General features: G+C 33.5%; 1 protein-coding gene across 4 annotated transcripts in view; it reads right to left on the minus strand.

The window, feature by feature from the left end:
• Positions 1 to 20,989, minus strand: part of USP45 (ubiquitin specific peptidase 45) — an 87,881-nt gene that overhangs the window by 34,753 nt on the left and 32,139 nt on the right. For all 4 annotated transcript variants that reach the window (XM_001367781.4, XM_056818619.1, XM_056818618.1 and 1 more), the window contains 3 exons: positions 9,529 to 9,677; positions 8,833 to 8,928; positions 6,998 to 7,128 (listed from right to left, as the gene is read on the minus strand). In XM_001367781.4, coding sequence (XP_001367818.1) covers positions 6,998 to 7,128; positions 8,833 to 8,928; positions 9,529 to 9,677 — 376 coding nt within the window. The remainder of the gene's footprint in view (positions 1 to 6,997; positions 7,129 to 8,832; positions 8,929 to 9,528; positions 9,678 to 20,989) is intronic.

Consider the following 20,989-nt stretch of genomic DNA (forward strand, 5'->3'; position numbering starts at 1 on the left):
TACTCTATCTTGTGTATCTGTAACATCACTCTCTCTGGTACTTGGCACAGCTGTCTGACTTTTTTCCAGTTACTTCTGTTGGCTCATTATCAATACTATACTTTCTAATTGGGGGCACTCCCCAAAGTTCTTAGTTCCTTTTTTTCCTTCTATATACTCTCTCAGTAATAACTTCATCAAGATGACTCATATTATCATCAGTCTTAGTCTCTCCTTTGGGGTTCCATCCTTATCAGTAATTGTCATTTCAAACTAGATGTCACGAAGATATCTTAAATCCAAAAATCCAAAACTCACTCCCCCAAATTCACCATTTCCAAACTTCCCCATTTCTGCTGAAGACAACCATCATCGTTCTAGTCTCCCAGTTTAATAAATTCATATCATCCTGGTTTCTTTATCCCACATAATTTATCAGTTGCCAAATCCCTGATATTTCTGCCCTCACATTTACTGATTTCTCTCTACTCAAACAGCTTCCATTTTAGTTCAGGCCCTTTTCACCTCTTTCTAGATTATTGCCATGGCCTTTAATCTGGTACCTCTACCTCAAATCTCTCACCCCTCCACTCTATCCTACAATAACACACTTGTCAAAATACTTTTCCTTAAGTACATATCTGACCAAATTTCTTACCTAGTCAATAAATTCTAAGGGCTTCCTATTGTCTCTGGAATAAAAAAAATACTCCTGTTTAGTTTTTAAAGTCTATACAAACTGGCCCCATTCTATCTTTCGAGCGTCACTCGATATTATTCCCTCCCTTGCATTTTTCAATCTAGGTAAATTAGGCTTCTATTGCTTACATAGAGCACTCCATCTTCCAACTCTTAAATTTGTGAGCTGGCATTCCCATATACCTATAACATCCGCCTCCTTGCCTCCATCTTATCAATTCCCCTCTTTTCCTTTAGGATGCAGATTAAGCACTGTCTTTTGCATGAAATATTCCTGCTCTACACAACTACTAGTACCCTCCCTTCCAAAATACTTTTTATTTGTATTTATTCATTTTATATTTATGTTGTATGCTTTTATATGTGTATTTGTTGTCTTCCCCATTAGAATATAAGCTCTGCAAGTTTGTTTCACTATTTGAACTTCTCTGGCACATAGTAAATTCATTGTACTTTCTGACTGATTGACATGAACAGAATAATATAGAGTGGGGAAAAATGTGCAATATACAAGTAACAACTATCCCAAGATGCTCCCTGACACAAAGCATTGCTATTTTAACACCAATATTCTCCTACTGGTGTTGTTTGGCTCTAAATAATAGCACATTTAATACAAAATCGAATCTCATAGGATTATAGGATCATAGGGGATAGTGTGGCAGTGGATAAGGCAACAGACTTGAAGTCAGGAAGACTTGGGTTCAAATTCTGCCTCAGCCATTTAGTATGTGATATTGAAAAAATGCGACACGGGGAAAATCACTTAACTTCTCTGTGCTTTAGTTACTTTATGAGATTTGGAATGCTTTCTGATGTCCCTTCCAGCTACTCACTCATAAACATATGATCCCCTGAAGAATCAAAATTATAGGTGACATGAAGAATATTGGAGGGATACAGGGTTGGCCATAAAGCTATGTTAAGGAGTAACAAACAGAAAGTCCAAATGTTGTACTGGGATCCATGGAATGAAAAACATGCTGTTGATAAGATCTTTGACACAAAGATTTCTTTGAAGAATTTATAGAAAGACATGAGCACAGATGGCAAAGCATCAATGAGTTATAATTTATATAATCAAAGGGAAAGCCCATACTAATGAGATAAAGAAGCAACTAAAATATAATGATATACTACTACCATGCCAAGTACTGTATTGTTATAATTTTAACGATAAGTGAACAGAAGCTTTCTTAAGTGTTTTTTTCACATTCTGATTTTTTTCTTTTTTAAATTTAGAATATTTTTCCATGGTTACATGATTCATGATTCCTCCTCCTTCCCAAAGCTGACAAGCAATTCCACTGGGTTATACATGTATTACTGTTCAAAACCTATTTCCATGTTATTCATATTTGCAGTAGAGTGATCTTTTAATATCAAAACCCCCATCATATCCCCATCAAACCACATGATCGATCCTAAGTTTTTCTTCTGTGTTTCTGCTCCCACAGCACTTTCTCTGAATGTGGGTAGCTTCTTTCTCATAACTCAGAATTTTCCTGGGTCATTGCATTGCTGCTGGTAGAGAAGTCCATTACGTTCAATTGTACCACAGTGTATCAGTCTCTGTGTACAATGTTCTCCTGGTTCTGCTCCTTTCACTCTGCATCAATTCCTGGAGGTCTTTCCAGTTCACATGGAATCTTCCAGTTCATTATTTCCTTTCAGCACAATAATATTCCATCACCATCAAATACCACAATTTATTCAGTCATTCCCCAATCAATCACATTCTGATTTAAATGTCATCACTGTTAGTGTTATAGCTTAAGAACCTACTCTTGTATAACCCAGTGGAACTACTGGTTAGCTCTAGGAATGGGGAGGAAAAAGGGGAAGGAAAAAGAAAACGAATCATTTAAATAGGGGAAAATATTTTTAATTTAGATTAGACCCTTCCTTTAAATATGAATTCTATCAAGTTCTCTTCTGTTTTTTATTTTCTATAGGCTAATCATACTTTGGGATTAAATATACAATTTCACTCATAGCCTTCCTTTAAAAGTTATTTCATGAATAAAAACACCGATGAAAAGCAACTGCTTGACTACAGGGTTGGAGGAGATAAGACTGAGGAGAGACTCTAAATGAACACTATAATGCAAATTCCAACAACAGGGAAATGGGTTCGAGTCAAGAACACATGTGATAACCAGTGGAATCATGCGTCGGCTATGGGAGAGGGAAAGGCTGGGGCGGGGGGGGGGGGGGGGGAGGGGAGGGGGAGGTGGAGGAAAAGAAAATGATCTTTGTTTCCAGTGAATAAGGTATGAAAACGACCAAATAAAATAATGTTTTTAAAAAAAAGTTATTTCATTTTCCTTCTTCATACCAGATTTCCATAAAACAAGACTCAGGCTTATTTTGGATTCTTTTGCCACTCCTGTGGTTTTACTGTATTTATTCAAGGTTTTGCATACCTTGAGTTCTAAGTAAATATTTACCCAAACATTTTCTTTCGAAGTCAACCTAATTCTTTAGGTTGTTTTTCATGTCAATATACATCCACTCCCTAAACACTAAGTACAGAGATATTATTATGATTAGGATTATTTTTAAACCCTTACCTTCAGTCTTGGAATCAAGACTGTGTATTGGTTCTAAGGCAGAAGAGGGGTAAGGACTAGGCAATGGGGGTCAAGTGACTTGCCCAGGGTCACACAGCTGGGAAGTATCTGAGGTCAGATTTGAACCTAGGACCTCCCGTCTCTAGGTCTGGCTTTCAATCCATGAATCACCCAGCTGCCCCCAGTATAGAGATATTATTGACTTCAAACTGTTTTAGCCTATTCAAATCTCTATAAAGTGCAAGAAACTCAATAAAGAGGCTTTAAGAACTGAAAGCCTGAAACTATTTGTCTTTTCACTGCCAGAAATGTATGAAATTTATTTATATTTGAATCTATACTTAATACTTTTTTAAAGGAAAATTAACTACTATAACATCTGAAAAACTTTTGAATGGCCATCAACTGGCAGTATCATAAAGTAGGAAGCATAGTGAACCTGGAGCCACAGCACCTGAGTGTGAATCCTAGCTATGGCATTCATTCAACCTATATGGGCTTCAGTCTCTTTATCTGTAAATTATGGAGGCTGGACTGGGATAAACCTGAAGGTTCCTTCTAACTTCATATTTTTGATGGTTCAGCATTTAGCAGTGCCTGGCATACAGTAAGTACTTAATATATGCTTGATGACCAACAGTCAACTTTAATTGTGCCTCATATATAGCTAAATTCATTCATGTGTAATAAAGTAAAACATGTATATATCTTTTAGTATGGAAAATTTGGTCAGTCATAAAGTCTCCAACAGAAGTCAGAAGTCTGTGGTCTTAATATCCAGAATAGTGGAAAACAAACAGAAGGGCCCTGTAGCTATGTTCACAATCTGGCTCCACAAACACTTGACAGCTGCAACACTAACAAAATTAACAGTGGATGAATTAGTACCAGGCAACAAACAGTTGTTAGGAGAAGAATTACCCTTTTCTTTTTCCCTTTCAAAAGTTACTTTATATTTCTTGTCCATATAAGTAATTCAACATGTGCTACAAAGATACACTTTAGAAACATGTAAAAAAAAAGTGCTACATATAGGACAAAAAACATGTCCTGTATCAACCCAACACTACATTCAATTAAAGTTATGAGGAAGACATATGAATGGTTTTGTTCGTCTTGCTATCAATTAAATGTACTTTTGCCTACTATTTCAAATGATGCTTGCTACTTGCCCTGTTTTTTCCAAAGCATTTGACATACTAAATTTTGGCTGGTGCAGAAATGCAAGCAAGAACTGCTACTGATAGCAAGAAATATAAAAATCAAGTGGTCTTGCTATGTTTGATATGACCTATTTAAGATCTAAACTAAATCTTTTCTATTTTTATTATTAATTAAATAAAATAATGAAATAATTAAGTGTTCAAAATTGTTGAAGAAACTGACTGTGCCATACTACAAAATCACCTGCTTCCTATTCCATGAAGAATTTAAGGTAATAATGGTTCCTATACTCAATGAGACATTCTATTATGTTCTTTGCTTTGTATCTGTCACACCATTTGAGCTAGAGATGATAACTTTTTTCCTCGTATGTAAATATAGTATCTTAATCCTAGAAAATAAGGCAATTTTGATTTCCTGTTGCTTATAGATCCTCTGGTAGAAATAGGTAAAAAAATCTAATCCTCCACAACAAACTAAAAAGATACACCTTTTATTACCTAGCAAATATTACTACAGTTTGTTATAACATTACAATTTCATGAGGTTATTACAATGCAAGCTGAGGCTATATTAGGAGTCAAAGTTCCAATTCATTTAGGTTCTCTTTTGAAAGCAAAAATAAAATATACATATACAGATTTAAAAGCAGTTTTTCTGCTCTTTCAATCAGACCACAACTAATTTACTGAGTATATAATATTAAATATTTATGTTTACATAACACTCTAAAGTTGACAAAACTGATTTTCTATATATTACTTCATTTGATGAGGTAATCCTCAGCCTTGTGAAACACAGTACAGCTATGATTACCTCCATTTTTCAAGTGAAGATACTTAAGTAAATAAGTGACCCATCCAGGCCATGCAGTTACTAAGTGGCATGGCTGGAATTCAAATCTAAAACCTGCACTCATTTCACACCATGCTGTTTTCTATAGTGTACTAGGTGCTTATGGGATAAGAAGGTATCTCTTTTAAAATTTTTTTATTGTTTTTATTTTTTACTTCACAGCCACACTTTATATCCAATTAAAAAAACTATTTCCCGGTTAAAAGGAAAAAACTAATTAAGTAAATGCAAAAGATGTAATTATCTTTTCTTACAAGTAGGACATATACCATTCTGTCATGTGAAGTCACCAACCTTTCTCCAAATATGAAGGAAGTGTGTTTCATCATCTGATCTCCACAGTACCAATCTTTCAAGGAAATTAAAAAACAAAAACAAAACATGTGGGGATAGGAGAATGGAGGACTAAGAGAGAAAGGAATGGTAGGGTTCTGCCATAGTTTCCAATTTGGTGTAGATCAACTGAGGATCTGGAGAAAGATTTTAGAGAATTGTATGGAAGAGATAAGCACAGCTGAGTTGCTTAAATAATGGGTGGAAACTTTTGTAGCCAAGAGCTCTTTTTCATATGCTCTTTACCCCATTTCCTCTCATAAAAGTGTATTAAGTAGTAGAAGGGCCACGCTCAAGATGGAAGAAGTACAGATGGTCAACAAGCATTTATTAAGTGCCTTTGGGGGCAGGAAGGTATAGGAAGCACAATGGAGAGAGCCTTGGGCCTGGAGTCAGGAAGACCTGAATGAAAATACAGTCTCAGACAATTGTTGTATGTTTTCCTCATCTGAGAAAGAAACTGCCAGTATTGTGGCAAGAAAACTCCAAGTGGGACCATGAAGAGTGGGTCACAACTGAAACAAATGTCAAATACTATGCTAAGAGCTAAGGATACAATAAAAGGCAAAAATAAAAGGGGTGTCTTTAAATACCTCTTCATTCTGTTACTTTTAACCCTTTGGTTACTAGATCTTTTATAGTAACTTTGTATAATGTTTTCTTGGCTCTGATTATTTCACTCTGCATCAGTTTGTATAGATCTTTTCATGCTTTTCATAACTCACATCATTTCTTACAACATAGTAATATTCCATTATATTCATATACCATAATTTCTTTAGCCATTCCTCAGTTGATGGGCATCTACTTTGTTTCCAATTATTTTTTATCAGAAAAAGTATTGTTGTAAATATTTTGGTGTATATGGGGACCTTCTTATCAATGTCTTCCTAGGGTAAGCTTAGTAATAGAGACTCTGATTCAAAGATTTGGATTTTTTTGGATTTTGTCCAAATCCATTAAAAGTGCCAAATTAATTTGGGATAAAATTAACTACAATTCATACACATTAAATCTAGATCTAAAATTTTAATTTTTTGTGTATTTATATAATTAATTCAATTTCATATTTTAACCATTTTTGTTCTAAAGAGTAATATGATTACTAAAAATTTCAACTGGGATCCCTTAAATTATTTGTATTCTTAAAGTCACAGGAGTTATTTTAATGTATTCCTTTGTGCCTTGGTTTCCTTATCTGTAAAGTGAAGGAACTGAATTAAATTATATTTAAGGTCCCTTCTAGCTCTAAAATGCGAATTCTGTAATTTTAAAGAATTGAACACACTATTAACAGCAATATAACTGTGTGACGGGGTCATTCAAACTTAATAACATTTGTACTCTCTGAAATACTTTTTGTAGTACCAGTTGCATTAAAGGTAACTACCTACTTCTGACAAAGCTGGTTAAAGAGAACTTTAGGAGAAAGCGGTCCTTTTCCAGGCTCCTTCATGCTGTGAAGGAAGAGGAACATAGCTGAAGTCAGAGTTCCAGGACTTGACAGGTTCACCACTAGTGGATCCTATAAAAAGGAATTTAATTTTCTATCAGTAATATGAATATCCTAACAATGAACATTCTAAAGAAATGTTATGCTGGTTTGTTTAAACTTACACAGGTTTAATTTAAACTATTACACTTAAAACCATACTAAGACTTTTGGAACACTGTATTTATTTGTTTAAAGCCTTACCTTCCATCTTAGCTAAGAATACTGTGTATTGGTTTCAAAGCAAAAGAGCAGTAAGGTCTAGACAATGGGGGATCCCTTCTCTAGGCCTGGCTCTCATTCTACTAAGCCACCCAGCTGCCCCCAATTTTGTATTTAATGATTTTCTCAGTGAACTGTTTCCAGCATAAAATTATCACTAGGGCTAAACTTGTTCAAAAGCCAAGATATCATTTGGAGTATAGAGGGAGTGAGGTGGAAAGGATGGGGAAAGCAAGAAAAAAGTTTGGAGCAATTTTTTAATGTGATTTTGAAAATGTAACCATGTGGCTTTAGGGAATTACAATTATTAATAGCACATTTTGTCTATAGTAATACTTGTCCAAAAATCCATTGCCAGATTAATATAAGAAAGGAGAAATTATGCTTCTTTATAGTTTTTGTATGTCAAAAAGGCTTTCTGCCTGAGTAATGACTACATCAATTGATAGCTACTCCTAAGATTCTTGAAAAAATTTTTTTACGCATAGGTCATTCTTCTACATACATTAAAAACTTTGAAGTCCATGGGGTAAAAACCCTAACCCATAAATTTGCAAGTAAAAATAAGCAGGTACTTTAAATAAGGGCTATTTTAACAGGGGGAGACTGTGCTTCCATAGAAGTAAAATACTAGAATATAAACTTTATTTCAAACAACAGTGATAACAGGTAATTTATTCTATGTCTCCCAAATAAATAAATCTCAGCTCAAATAAACAGTAGGGTCTGTAAAGAGCAATCTACTACTGAATTATATCTGAATTTACTACAGGCTTTTTGAAAATTACTTTTATTTACAATGCAGAAGAAAAAAAAATTTAAGTATTCATCATGGTATGGCTGGGTGACAATAACCTGACAATGTTGGGCTTATCTGATCTCAGGAGGCTCTCAAATCTATTAGTCCATTATAAGCACTATATTTGAAAGGGGTTGTAGAGAAGAAGCCTGGAATTATACAAAGAAAAAAAAATCTTTTTCCCTCAAAATTAAGTAGTATTTTAGAAAGGGTATCACTTAAGGCAAGATCAAACTGTGTATATTAATACTAAATAAATATTATTATTAAAATATCAAAGAAATTCACTGCCTTCCAAAAGTGATGATACTGTCAGGAACAATACTGATTTGTAAATTATATGTTTTGTTTGGAAAAAATTAGTCATACTATTTATATATATATTTTTACACACACACACACACACACACACACACACACACACACACACACTTCACTTGCATGGTATTCATTGAGAAGATATTATGTTCTAATTTCAAGATGTTTGAGTTTTGACATCCAAAATTGGACATGCTTTTACAGAAGTTTTAGATATTTTCTATGTTTTATTTTACATAATTTTTTTAATCAAAAACAAAAAATATTTAAAATTTTTGAAGCTCAAACTTTTTTTTTATTTAAAATTATTTCTAGCCATTGTCTCTTATCCCAGGTATGGAATTCTGAAGATGGCTCATTCTTGTACAACTATGATTTACACAGATATTTTTACTTACCAACTGAGGGTCTGAAGTATGAAAAATTTTTAATTTTGTCCCCTTCTCTTTGACTTCATACATCAATTCATTGAGCATGTGAGTCTGTGCCAAGTTCTAAAAGAAAGAAAATTAAAGCTGTCTCCTTTAACAAACATATTACTAATTTATATGTACATACAATTATTTAATTTGTAAATTTTGATTGAAACTATTGGCCTGGTACCTGCCTGAATAAAAAAATAGTATTTTAGCAATAACTAGAAAAAGTAACCAAACTTTAATATGAAATGGATTTCAGTCAATAACATTTCTCCTAATTTTTTAGTGCATCCAAAAATCCCTTATGAAAAGAAATTGCAGAGATTCTGCCCTCCATTTAAAATAGTCTCACTCAGCTATATCTGAGCAAAGAATACTGAAGTAACATGCCATTACCAAGAAAATTCATTTACACAAGATCTATTAAGTCAGAACTTAAAACAGAACTGGCAGTGTTAAGAATTTGAAAACTGAAAGTCATGGTTACTCTAATGTGAAAAGCTTGTATTTGTAAACATACATTTATGATGAATATTTCTTTTGTTATGGTTAGAATGGGCTTACTTTTCTTTTCCCATTTCAAGAACAGACCATTTCCCAAAGGAACAAAATATTAAAATATTTCTAACATTTAAAATCAAATTAAAATTACAATTTTTAATGTTTATATCTTACCTGCATGACAGCGTTAAAAAAACAAGTGTTCCCTAAGTTATTAATTCCTTTCACAGAAGCTGGTAAACTATTGATTTGGCATTTTCCTTTCCATAGTTCACCTGCTTCACATTTTTCTTCGCAAAGCCTTATTACTTTGGAAAATGAACCTATAAGTATAAGCAAAACCCACAAATTATTTAGAATGCATGCAATCAGAGAGCAAAAATTATTAACCTGAATATAGAGCTCATAAAAGAGAAGCATGAGTGGTGAATACATGAAAATAACTCACATGAAGAAAACTATTAAACCACATAAGATGGTATATAATCCAGAGTAAAATAATGTGGTACCCTAGCATAGTACCTGGCACATAGTAAGCTTTTTAATTTGACTTAATAAATGCTTTCTGATTGTTTGATTGGTACATTCCTTCCTCCCATCCTTGTCCTTTTGTAAAACCTAGAATTAAATTTATTATTTTTTAATTGTTTCTTTTTATATTCTTATCATTTATTGCTCCTACCACTGAACAATTTTTAAAAAGGAAAAAGAAAATCCCATGCATAGTTGAAAAAACAAATTCCCACATTGGCCATGTCCAAAAATGCATCTCTCATTCGGCATTTAAGTCTATCACTGCTCTGGCAGGGGATGGGCGATATGCTTCATCTTTTATCCTCCAGACTCTGGTTGGTATATCTATGCAAGAATCATGGAAAGAAAACTCTTTCAAAGTTATTTTTCCCCCCATGTTGTATAACTGTATAAGTTTTTTTCTTACTTCTGCTCACTTTGTTATTCATCAATTCACAGACATCTCCCTAATTCTCTCTGACGGAATCCATTTCATGCTTACTTATGGCACATTAATTCATATTGATATTCATATATCATATTCATTCTTCCAAAGGGGAATGTAAATTTTGTTGTAATATACATTTTGTTGAAAGATAATTTGTGATTCTAAAAATACACTTCCAAATTGGCCAAGACCAAGAACACAGAAAAAGTGAAACTGAAAAATAAACTAAAAATTTTAAAAGAACTTTTTTGTTACTTAAAACTATTTCCTGTGAGACCCCCTCCCCCCAATCTCATATCACTCATATGCCTTCTGCCACTATCTCTTTTCTTCTCTACTTTCTTTACTGTTTTTTTTTCTATCTAATACTTTTCTGTCTCTTTTTGCCAAATCTTCCTCCAGATCACAATCTCTAACCACAGGTGCTCCATAAGTTTCTGTCTTGTGCCCTCTTCTCTTCTCCTATACTACTTCACTTGGTGACTATATCAGATCCCATAGATTTAATTACCAACTCTCTTCTGATGATTCTCAAATCTACCTATCCTGCCCCAATTGTTTTGCTTACCTCCAATCTTGCATCTCCAACTGCCTTCAGACTCAACATGTCCAAAATGGAGCTCATTATCTTTTCCCCTAAACTCTCTTTCCTCTCCTATCCTCCTGGTTAATCAGGCTAGCAACTTGGAAGTCATTCTTGAATCCTCACTATCTCTCGCCCTCCATATCAATCTGTTGCCAAGGTCTATTGGCTTTGTAAAACCTCTTGAATATGTTCTTTCTGATACTGCCACCACTATGGTGCAGGTCCTCATTACTTCATGCCTGTACTTTTGCCAATAACCTACTGGCTAGGTCTGCCTGACTCAAGTCTCTTCCCACTCCAATCTATCCTCCGTTTGGACACTAAAGGAATTTTCCTAAAACATAGGTCCCACAGTGTCAACCTCTGCTCCCCCCCTCCCCCCCTTCACCACCACTGCCACCCTCAATTAATTAATCATCTCCAGTGGTTCCCTATCACTTCCATCATCAATAGCAAGATCCTTTTGGGCATTCAAAGTCCTTTATAACCAAGCCCCTCCCTACCTTTCTAGTCTTCTTATAATTTATCTTAACCTGCTCTAATATCCCTGCTATATATCCTTTGACCCAGTAGCACCAGCCTCCTTGCTGTTTCATCAATGAAACAATCCATCTCTCTCTGATCCAGGCATTTTCTCTAGCCATCCCGAAGGCCTAGAATGCTCTCCTTCCCGATCAATGCCCACTGGCTTCCTGAGCTTCCTTTAAGTTTCAACTAAAATCTCATCTTCTACAGAAAGCCTTTCCTTAATTATTCCCTGAATTTTAGTACCTGCTCTTTCATAATTATTTCCTACTTATCCTATATAGAGCATGTTTTTATATATTTCTTTCTTGTCACTCCAGTTAGACTGTGAGCTTCTGAATAGCAGGGATTGTCTTTTGTCTCTTGTATCCCCAGCACAGTGCATGGCATATAGTAAATGCTCAAAAAATGTATAACTGAATTGAATCTTCCGTGTCTAATCTGTTCCACTAATCTCTTTTTCTGTTTTTAAATAGTCATGAATATTACAGCTTTATAAAAATAATTTGAGGTCTAGAAGTTCTGGAGTGGTCATCTAGTCCATACCTTTCAATTTAAACAAAGTTAGACCCTCCACCACCACATCCTATGTACAGAAAAAAAACCCTGTCTACTTTGGTAGGCAGCTGACATTTGAGACAGTGTTTATCCAATAAGTGTTTCATGATTTAATTATTATGAAATCATACTTAAGATTTACATGACTGCTAATAAAAGCGTGCCTTTCTCATATTTTTAATACCTCACTGAATAAGTCTTAATTGTTACAGAATAACATTTATATCCTGTTATAGAAACTGAAATAAAATTAACAGATGAAGAAGCTATCTATATATTTTGATAGTCTGAGCTCTTAAAACATTTTCTCTACTGATATATGTGGAAATAATTAGAAGCACAAAATACCAGAAGAGCATATTTTCCTAGCCAAGATAAAAATAGATATAAATCTGTATATGGCAAATAAAAATAAACTTTCCATAAACAAAAAGTATTTGCAGTTATATTCCTTGGTTGATATATTTATATATTTATATAATATATATAATACTATCATGCCACAACAGTCTAAATATCACCAAATAAATAATCTTAATTGATAATGATGAGATCACTCAGTAGTGGTGATCTTTAAGTTATTATCCAATTTTAGGAACTTTCTAGAAGACAGTTCCAGAAACTTTCCATGTCATGCATAAAACCAATTACTTAAAATTAAAATATGCAAATAATTTGTGGACTAGTGTACTATAGTTGTGTACATGAGTGTTCAAAAACATCTGGGACAGCATCTTACTGTAAACAATGTTCATCGGACCATCTGGACAAAACTGCAGGCAAAAAAAAGTATAAACATATGGAAAAGCAGATTTTTCCCTTCCCTTTAGCAGTATGGGATGACAAATGTCAAACCTAAATAAGTGCACGCTTCACTGTGCGATGCTTTGCAGCACCACCTGGCTCTCCATGCATAGCCACCATATATGGACAGCATTGCCACAGTGGACCTTATCTTCAGGGCAAACTCAATAAAATCATTTTATTTCATGGTTAAGTAGCAACTTCGCACAAGTAGCAAGAGTCTATTTACGGAATTTCAGAGGAAGAGAAAATATAAATATACAAGTCCAAATAAAATGTAAGATTTGAAATTGCATTTTTTATTTAATATCATGTATCGCAGTCAGAAACAACTATAAAGCTTTGTTGTGTGAATGAAATGTTTTCTTTAAGTGCCATTTTAAAATGATTCTTAACAGAATCACTATTTGTATTCTCAGAATAAAACTGCTCCAATATCTACAAAAATGACTTCACTTAAGAAGCCTACAAATATTTGCCATGTTTTTCAAATAAATTATTTTACAAAGCACATTATTTATATTTCAATGCTTGTTTTACAACTGAAGTAAAAATAATTAATATATAATAGACAGTACCAGAACTATAAGTCTTCAAATAGATAATGCCAAGTCTTAAAGTCTCCTGGGTAGGAATCAACTATGCTGCTTAATATCTGAAGAGCTACTCAACTAGTATCTATATCACTTTATTCAACATATACATATATATCAAGTTTTATTATCTCAGTGTAAAGATTATCAATTTATCAGAACATAACTGAGGTAAACTTAAATAGGTTTTGTTTAATAAAAAACACAATCATTTACAATAAAAAATAGCTACCATCTCATCAAAGTAGACTATATAACTGTAGCATTTTTGGTTGTTCAGTCATTTCAGTTGTGTCCAATTCTTCGTTGCCTCATTTGGGGTTTTCTTGGAAAAGAAACTGGAGTAGTTTGCCATTTCCTTCTCCAACTCATCTGACAGATGAGAAAATTAAGGCAAAAACTGGTTAAGGGCCTTTGCCAGGGTCACACAGCTACTACATGTCTAAGGCCACTTTGAACTCAGAAAGTTGAGTCTTTTTCTATCCAATGTACCACCTAGCTGCCCAACTTTCTTTTTTCCTGGTTCAATTTTATTACAAAAAATCTAATTAATATCGTAACTATTCTTCTTAAAGAGAAAATTACTCAATTTAAATAATCACAAGAACAATTTTTCTATTTCTGGCATTTTTCAAGTATCAGCAATATAATTTAAAAGTAAAAACTGTCCTATCAATAAAAAGGCTGATCAATCATATTCAATTTTTATCTTTAATTTCTTTGACACAATTCCTATTTTTAGGCTGAAATATGAAAGTCCAAAATATATTTTATAGATATACAAATAGATATATAGCAGGTAGACATAAATACACACATACATATATAATGTGCATGCATACATACAAAAATAATATCAGAAGTTATTTATATTATCTTTCAAATTTTGAAATAGAGATATTCTTGAATATCACTAAGAGTATAATATACGCAACACATTCAGTTTAGTTCCAGGACCATAAAAACATTCTTAAAAATTAATCAATCCTCAAAATACTATTTACAATTTTTTTTTTAAAAATCATTTACCTTCCATCTTAGAATCAATACTAATAAGTATTGTTTCCAAGGCAGAAGAGTGGTAAGAGCTAGACAACTGGAATTAAGTGACTTGCCCAGGGTCACACAGCTAAGAAATGTTTGAGGCTATATTTGAACCCAAGACCTCCCATCTCCAAGCCTCCTATCCACTGAGCCAGACATCTAGTCGCCCCTTCAAAATACTGTTCTATAATTACTACTCAAAATTCGAAGATTCTTAACTATGGTTAAGAAACGGTAAATAGTATCTGTAGTTAGATTTCTGAGGTTATCTAGTCTAAGTTCCTCATTTTATAGGTGAGAGAAGTGGGGCCCATAATGGATTTAAGTCACTTTAACCCTGCAAAAATGCTATCAAGTCAGCAAGAAGTTATTAAATTGCACCCCCCAAATGTAGACTCTAAATGATCACTCTATTGAAAATATTAATAACAAGGAAATATGTCTTTATCAATGATACATGTAAAACCCAGATGAATTGCTCACTGGTTCCAGGAAGGGGGAGGGAAGAGGAGAGGGAAAGAATACAAATCATGTAACCATCGAAAAATGCTCCAAATTAATTAATTAAATAAAACCCCAAAATAAGTAAACAAATAAATTTGAAGAATAATTTGAAAAAATAAATGGAGAATCTGGAAAAAACAAATAAAAGCAAAATAAATAAATTGCCCCCCATTCCTCAATTATCACAATATGAACTATTCTTTTTGATGAGAGAGGAAGCATAGAATGAATGTGGAATTAATTAGAGAACTAAGTTAGAATTCTACTTTTGATATTTACTAGCTATAACCAGGTGAAGGCAAATTAACTTCTGAAGCCTAGTACCTTATCTGTAATAAGGATAATAATACTTGTCCTCTATCACACAATGCCTTTGTGAAGAAAGCATGTTGTAAACTGTATAATATTATATAAGTGAACTATTATTTAAAAAATCATTTTGGCTTTTGGATAGAAATTTCATACTAACAATCATAAAGAATTCACTTTCTTAAAGCTCCTAGGGTGAAGACAAAAACCATCTTTTTAAATTTAAATATTTTTAAAATTACATATAATATTTATACAAAATGGATGTGAAAAAGCTATCCTATATCAAATATCATATATATGTGATAGTGAAAAATGTAAATCAAAATTAGGAAAGTTATTGATATACATCATTTATTGACTTCTTTTCCAGTTTATAGTATTTCTGCAATTAATCTTTAAATCCATAGGCTGTTAAAAAAAAACCATACAGACACTAGACTTTGAACTAATTAGGACTAAAATTGATAAGTTTAGTCAGTTGAAGGCCAGACCATTATGTAAGAATTTCTATACTCTGTAAAAATGTCAATGCTATTTAAGGCAATTGAATACAGAACTATAAGCCTTCAAATGGATTATGTCAAGTCATAAAAGCCTCCTGGGTGAAAACCAAATTTGCTGCCTAATGTCTTGAAGAGCTATTCAACTAATATCTAGATAACTTTATTCAATATGTACAAACATCAATTTTTATGATCTTTAAGTTCCATACTATAAGGCAATATAAGACAAACTGTCTGAAGTACCTGAAAAGAACCTGGAATTATTTTCTGAACCACCATTTTAGCTTATTTTAGCTAGGACAATCCATAAGATTGTCCTACTGTACTTTACATGATGTTGCCACATTCAATAAGCCAGAGACTTATATCATTTCACGGGCAGGACAATACCTTTTATCCATATACACATATACTTAATTGCTCAGACATTACTTTAGAATGAGTAAACAGTAAGAAACAGGATGAAGCAGTGTAAGGAAAAGTGGATTTACAAGCCCTGCTACTTCTGTCATCAGTGATTCTATACACTTACCTCCTGGACCTTAACTTCTTCCTCTTCAAAGGAAGGAATAGGCCAGGTTACTTCTGGAATAATTCTTTTAATTCTATTACTTCTAAATACAAGGCAAATCTAAAATACATTTTATCTAAATAAAAATTGTCAATAATAAAGCATCTTTTTAGTGCACTATTGTAGTAAATAAATGGGCTGCTCCAAATTAAGATTTAAATTCAAGGCAAGCTTTAGGATCACCCTGTTAAAAATAAAGTGGGATTTGCATTTTTAAAAATACAAGAGCCAAAAGGGAAAGTTAATATCTGCTTATTTACTAGAAAACATAATATGCAAACATCATTACCGCGACATAATTTTTTCACATAATGCTCATGTAGTGCTTCCAAAGGAGCCAATGTCATTTTTTATATGAATTTGAATATAACATTAATATAATTTTTGCCTCATTTTCCTTCTTATATAAATTTCTAAGTGGCTCTCCCAAGAAGGAATTCTTGTTTTTGTGTGTATTCCACATATTTCCCTAGGTAGATTTTTTTTCTTTAAAAGTTAATGCTGGGTAAAACAAATTCTAGGCTCAGATGTGAAAATCACACAGCTGCAAGCATTCTTTTGGGAACCCAGCATTGGGGGCTCATCTCAAATGCTTAATGCAATTACCTAAATCAGTCATGTAGCATTAATGTAATTTGCACATATTTTTCAGCTTAAAAGAAGTTGAGTCTTTATGAGAAACTGAGTAAGAAGTGGGGATCTTTCTTGTTGCCACACTATACTAGTATGAAATCATTTTTTAAAAAAAACCCCTCTAATTCTATCAAACATACTTTAAAAAACATGCAATTTAATTTTAAAATGTACTTTTAAAAATATGCAATTTAACACAAAGGTTGCTGATGCCTATAAACTTTATCATGCACTTTTTGAAAGACTACATCATCAATACTAGGTTACACACATATGACATTTTTTCATCATGAAAATTAACATTTACATAAATAACTCATAATAACTAGTATTCCATTTAGAAAAAAGAAAATACAATTGTGAGGTCAAGGAGTGGGCAAAAAAATCCCTATAGGTTTATTTTTTTAAATAGTGAAAAACAAATACTAAGGATTGTTGAAATTACTAAGGAAATTAAGTTACAAATAATTCAAATTGCCATTGTTTTCTTCTCTTAGGATTACTATATTTATTTATTTTAAAACCCTTACCTTCTATCCTTATAACTAAGACAGAAGAGTAGTAGGGGTAGGCAAATGGAATTAAGTGACTTGCCCAGGTCACACAGGTAAGAAGTATTTGAGATCACATTTGAACCTGGGTCCCCCTGATTCCAGACCTGGCATTCTATCCACTGTATACCCTAGATGTCCTGCTCAATCTATTAGTAAAAAGGAATTTAACAGCATTCCAATTTAGAAATAGCTAGCAAAAAAATCTAACAAATTATCATTTGTATTTTAACTTCAGATTTAATTCATATTAAAGAGACAAAAGCCAGCATAACAGTAATAGAACTGAGAAAAGTATGTTCAAGTCTTGATTCTAACACATACCAATTTTCTCACATGGAGGGAATTTCTTCAACCAATAAAGTTACTGGTTCCAGTCCAAAGAGTTAATACATAAAAGAACAAGAAAATTACTATTATTTTTATTTGTAAAACCCTTACCTTCTGTCATAGAATCAATACTGTGTGTTGGTTCCAAGGCAGAAGAGCGGTAAGGGCTAGATAACTGGAATTAAGTGACTTGTCCAGGGTCACATGGCTAGGCAGTGTCTGAGGCCAGATTTGAACCTAGGACCTCCTGTCTCTGGCCTGGCTCTCAATCCACTGAACCACCCAGCTGGCCCCAAGAAAATTATTTTAAACTACTAAGCAGCACTGGACTGGAGCTCCTAGTGGTGAAAATTTGGAATCAGATAAGTTCTTTTTCCCACTGCTGAGAAGGGTGTGATATTGAGTGATCAGAGGGATGTATGATGGAGCAGATAAAACACTTAAATAGGAGTCTGGAAACCTGGACGTTCTTATTTATTATTTTATAGCACTGTACTGCTATTAAAAGGGTCAAATTTTTATTGCACTGTATTATTGGTACTCCATGAAGTATTACTCTGATATATCATTGTGGCACAGAGGGGACCCAGAGCTCTCAAAGGCAATTCTGGCAGAAAAAAGCTTATCTGGGTCCTATAGCAAGCAAGATTTAGAGTACAGGCCAAATGACAGATTATATATCTGTCAGTTGAGGTCTGGTTTAGTTAACTTTGGAGATGCTTATCACTAGAAAAAGCTTTCTCAGAAGTAATTTACTTACATAAAGGTGTTGAAGGGCTACAATCCATCCAAATCATGAGAATATATATGCTGTAAAAACCACTAATTTCTATCACAAACTCTCATACTTTTTTCAGATCATGGGTTGGACTTAATGGCCACTGAGGCCCAACTCAAATTCTGGGATTCTCTGATCTTAAGTTGGGTGAATATGTTTATAGCAATGGATGTTTCCTGAAACCATCCAAGACTTTATATACCAAGCTTGTTTTCGAAAAAGTTATGCTTAACATGCAAAAAAATGTGGAAATAATGCTTATCACTTGCACAATGCATAGATTATCTATCTCTTCAGTAAAAAGAGTACTTGGAATTTTAAATAGCAAGTAATTATTGAGCACACATTACATGTTTGTAAGCTCCACCAAACTTAATACTAATAATTCAAATTCTTATCATAGTTGTAATTTATTACTTCAAAGAATATAGGATCAGTCAAATGTGAGCATTCATTCGAGAGGGACAGATCTCAATCCATTTGTGTCTTTGCATTCTTTTATTTCTTTCTATAAATGCTTCATGGAAGGCAGAGAAATGGTTAAAAAAATATGCTCCTAACACTATGTAGGTACACTGGCTGTCCATCTATTACCCCTTGTTCCCACTACATTGCCAGACCATCTCTTTTACTTCATCTAAATAATTCTTCACCCTTAACATGTTGTGACCTATTTTATCTTCTGTCTAAAAAGTTAAAATTTTTGAGTACATGATCTAATGCAAAGTATTATAATTAGAAACAAGAAAATACTTTATACACAATGACCACAATAATGCAAGGTCAATTAAGTGGCACAGTGTTTAGAGTACCAGGTGTAGAGTCAGGAAGAATCATCTTTCTGAGTCCAAATACAGTCTTAAAATTTAACTGGCTCTTTGATCCTAGGCAAGTCACTTATCACAGTTTATCTCAGTTTCTTCATCTGTAAAATGAGCTAGGGAAGGAAATAGCAAACCACTCTAGTATCTTTGCCAAGAAAACCCCAAATGTGGTCAAAGCCGGACATGACTGAACAGCAAACAATAGTGCAAACAGAAAGTGGAACTATATAACAATCAAAACTAAAAATGTTACAAAATTACAAAGAATAAGCACAGCTCTAAATAAGAAATATGAGAAACATCCCTTTGCCAAACTGGAAAGATTCACAGGTAGAGTGAATATATTTCCAGATATTTTCCCTTAAATCATTAGTTTTGCTTATTTTTTCCCTCTTAAGAACTTGGAATACAATATTCCATGAGATAAAAAAAATATAGGCTACTAAGTATAATATCCCAGAGGGAAAAATGGACTTTAAAATTAGAGACCAGAAGAACAAAGAAACTCTGGAACAACACTGGAGTGAACACTGGCAACAATGGAGTGAAGAGAAACAAAACAATAAACACAAATTAAAAAGATAAAGGAACTCTGAAGTTGCAACATTTGACATTCAAATATTGGAAGATACTACTTCTATCTCTTCTGAACCCTATCAACATGAGGAGTCAGAGAGGAAGTCTAAGTAGACAAGGCTTGGAAATGGTTCTTGTTATGTTTTAATTATCTTAAAAGAAAGACAGAAGAGACTGGAAGAGGAATATTCTTGGGTGGGAGAGGGGAGAAGGAAAAAGAATATTAAGGAAAATCAATTCACATAATCAGGGTGAATAAGTAGTTTATAAAAGTAAGGAAGGGGTGGGTACAAAAGATAAAGGTTTTTTAAAAGTGCTACTGTTATACAAAATGCTCAGTAGTAGGCAGGGAGATGAATTAAAGAGAAATAACTAATTCTTAAAAAAGTGGCAACAAAAAAAGTTTTTAAATAGTTCGTTGCTCTAAAGGGTATGTGATCACAATTTGATCACTTTTTTCCTTTCTTTTTTAAACCCTCAGAATCAGTACTGTGTATTGGTTCCAAGGCAGAAAAGCAGTAAGGGCTAGGTAATGGGAATTAAATGACTTTTGAAATAAAATATGTAAACTGACTGGAAACTATTACTTGTTGAAATGGAAAAGGTAAACTGAGGGGAAACTGTTTCTTCAGCAATGACTGTTGTTCTCTGGCTGGCTGTGACTAGAGAGGCTGCTACTGGGACCTGAGGCTGCTTATTTAATGGAGGTAGAAACAAGAAATTCTGGAGGTCAGGGATGCCACCACACAGGGATACTGGTACACAGGGGAACTACTTATAAGGGACTGCTCTGGGGTTTGCCTATTGATCCCTACTGATTGCTGATGGATCAATCTATTTCCTAACCCCCTCCCTTAACCAACCTCTCTCTTTTACCTCTCTCACCTCCCAAATCTTATTGAAGCCTTTGCTTCTTCCCTCCCTCCTGAGTGAACTATAAAGATACTACAATTGCTTTCTCAGTCAGGGGGTTTATTGAGAT

The sequence above is a fragment of the Monodelphis domestica genome, chromosome 2 (genome assembly GCF_027887165.1).
Source record: "Monodelphis domestica isolate mMonDom1 chromosome 2, mMonDom1.pri, whole genome shotgun sequence".
Classification (NCBI taxonomy): Eukaryota; Metazoa; Chordata; class Mammalia; order Didelphimorphia; family Didelphidae; genus Monodelphis; species Monodelphis domestica.